The 1768-nt window shown below is 36.8% G+C and overlaps 1 protein-coding gene across 1 annotated transcript in view; it reads right to left on the bottom strand.

Annotated features, from left to right (window-relative positions):
- The window catches only part of eno4 (enolase 4), a gene marked incomplete at its 3' end in the record, with an annotated part of 16856 nt that overhangs the window by 4087 nt on the left and 11001 nt on the right, over nt 1–1768 (bottom strand). Inside the window, exon 11 of the mRNA XM_035663861.1 lies at nt 705–766. Coding sequence (XP_035519754.1) covers nt 705–766 — 62 coding nt within the window. The remainder of the gene's footprint in view (nt 1–704; nt 767–1768) is intronic.

Below are 1768 nucleotides of genomic sequence, written 5' to 3'. Positions count from 1 at the left end.
AGGTCCATTTACCATTTACATTCAGTCTACTGTATGGCAGCAGGAGAGACCACAAGTATCTCATTAAGACAAAACTTTGATCCACCTGTGGGTGAGATTTTCTTGGCTTTTGAAATAAATGCAAGCTTATTTGAAACATGTCATGGAATGGGAGGGAACAGCACTTTGTTGATGTTAACATTACTGTTTTTTCAGAATCCATTGCAGTAAAATAATGGTATATCACTCAGGAATGTGGAGGTTTCTGTGCTCATCCAATGAATAGAAGCATTGCTAAATTCATTTGAATATGAAATGATGATATAATGAACTCTGATTACTGGTATATCCTTGCATCATTCAAAAGCATCAGCTATTCACATTGAGGAGCTAGAACTAGTTAATGTTTGGCATTTTGGTTAAAAAAAATGTCATAAAAAATTAACTAGTGGAGTGCAATGGAGATCAATCAATGTGTTGATGCCATTTTGTTGCGGGGAAAGCACATAATAATGGTTAAACCTTTTCTGATATCACTACAAACTTTGCTCTTGGACCTCCTGGAAAAACTGTGGGTGGAAGGTTTGTGACTCTCAGAGCACACAACACATCATTACTGCAGATGGCTGCTGCTGGCTGTTGAACAAACCCAGTGTGGTGAAGAGATGCAGAACTATTCCCTGATCACACAAATGACATAAAGCTGGAAAAGAGAGGTAACTTACTATATCTGACAAAGAGTCATTACTGCAGGGCTCGCTGCATGTTGTTCCCATTAACGCTGTCCCTGGCAGGTCAACAGGTGAAGAGACACACAAAGACACATAATTAGCATTGATAGCAATCCATCATAGAAGCAATACTTAACAGAAGGAAAAGAAGTAGGATATAGTTCAGGCAATGAAGTTACAGTCCAGTATGTTAACAGCTTCTTCATTCATGTGCCACCATCAGGGGATTGGCTCCCAGGTAGCTAGTAATGTCGAATCAGAACATGACACATGTCAATGTTACCCCCCACCTCCTGATTACCTACATTATTTTCATTTTTCATGTATGTTGGATTTCAACAAAATCCTTGTTGCCCGGATTCTTTGAGAACTCCCTCAAACAGCAGTGCCTCTTCCACCAAATCTAACAGTACAGCCATTTGCTGTAAATGGTCAATTCTTTTGAACATATGAGTGTTTGGAGTATACAGCAACATTAATACAGTGCTGAATTCAGTAACAGCCCCAAGTTTGTTTAAAACAAGAGATTTGGGTACATTTTGATCAAATTATTTTGTGTTTAGGGAACTTTTTATACAATTATTTTCTTTTAAATAATTTGTAACAATCATACATACTTATTAGGCTTTTTGTTTGCAGAATGAGGCTGTTTTTCAGAGAGTGAAGGCTCTGTGAATATAGCTTGTGTTCAGGTCTTCAGTATATACCAGTTTATATAAATTTATACCTTAAATTATAATCTAAACTGAAAATAACTTTTTAATTTACCTTACATTTACTTTTCTTCACAGAACTGTACCAAATGCAGAGATACAGGCCTACTGTGTATATTTTTTAAGTTTTTTTACTCCCCTTGACTCCCTATGAAGCTTTGGCAACCCGTAGTGAGGGTCCCAACCTCAAGGTTGGGAACCACTGCATTAATTAATCTATTACTTTCATGGCTAATTTAATGCAGTTATGAATATATTACCAATGAGGCAAAGCCTTTACTAGGTTAGATTATGGTGTGTTTATTTTATCATCCAAGCATGCTCATGTTCTACTGTCAGAATATA

The sequence above is a fragment of the Morone saxatilis genome, unplaced genomic scaffold (genome assembly GCF_004916995.1).
Source record: "Morone saxatilis isolate NCDOM2014 unplaced genomic scaffold, NCSU_SB_2.0 Contig19, whole genome shotgun sequence".
Lineage (NCBI taxonomy): Eukaryota > Metazoa > Chordata > Actinopteri > Moronidae > Morone > Morone saxatilis.
The sequence above is the reverse complement of the archived record's forward strand: the minus strand, read 5'-3'. Positions and strand labels throughout refer to the sequence as shown.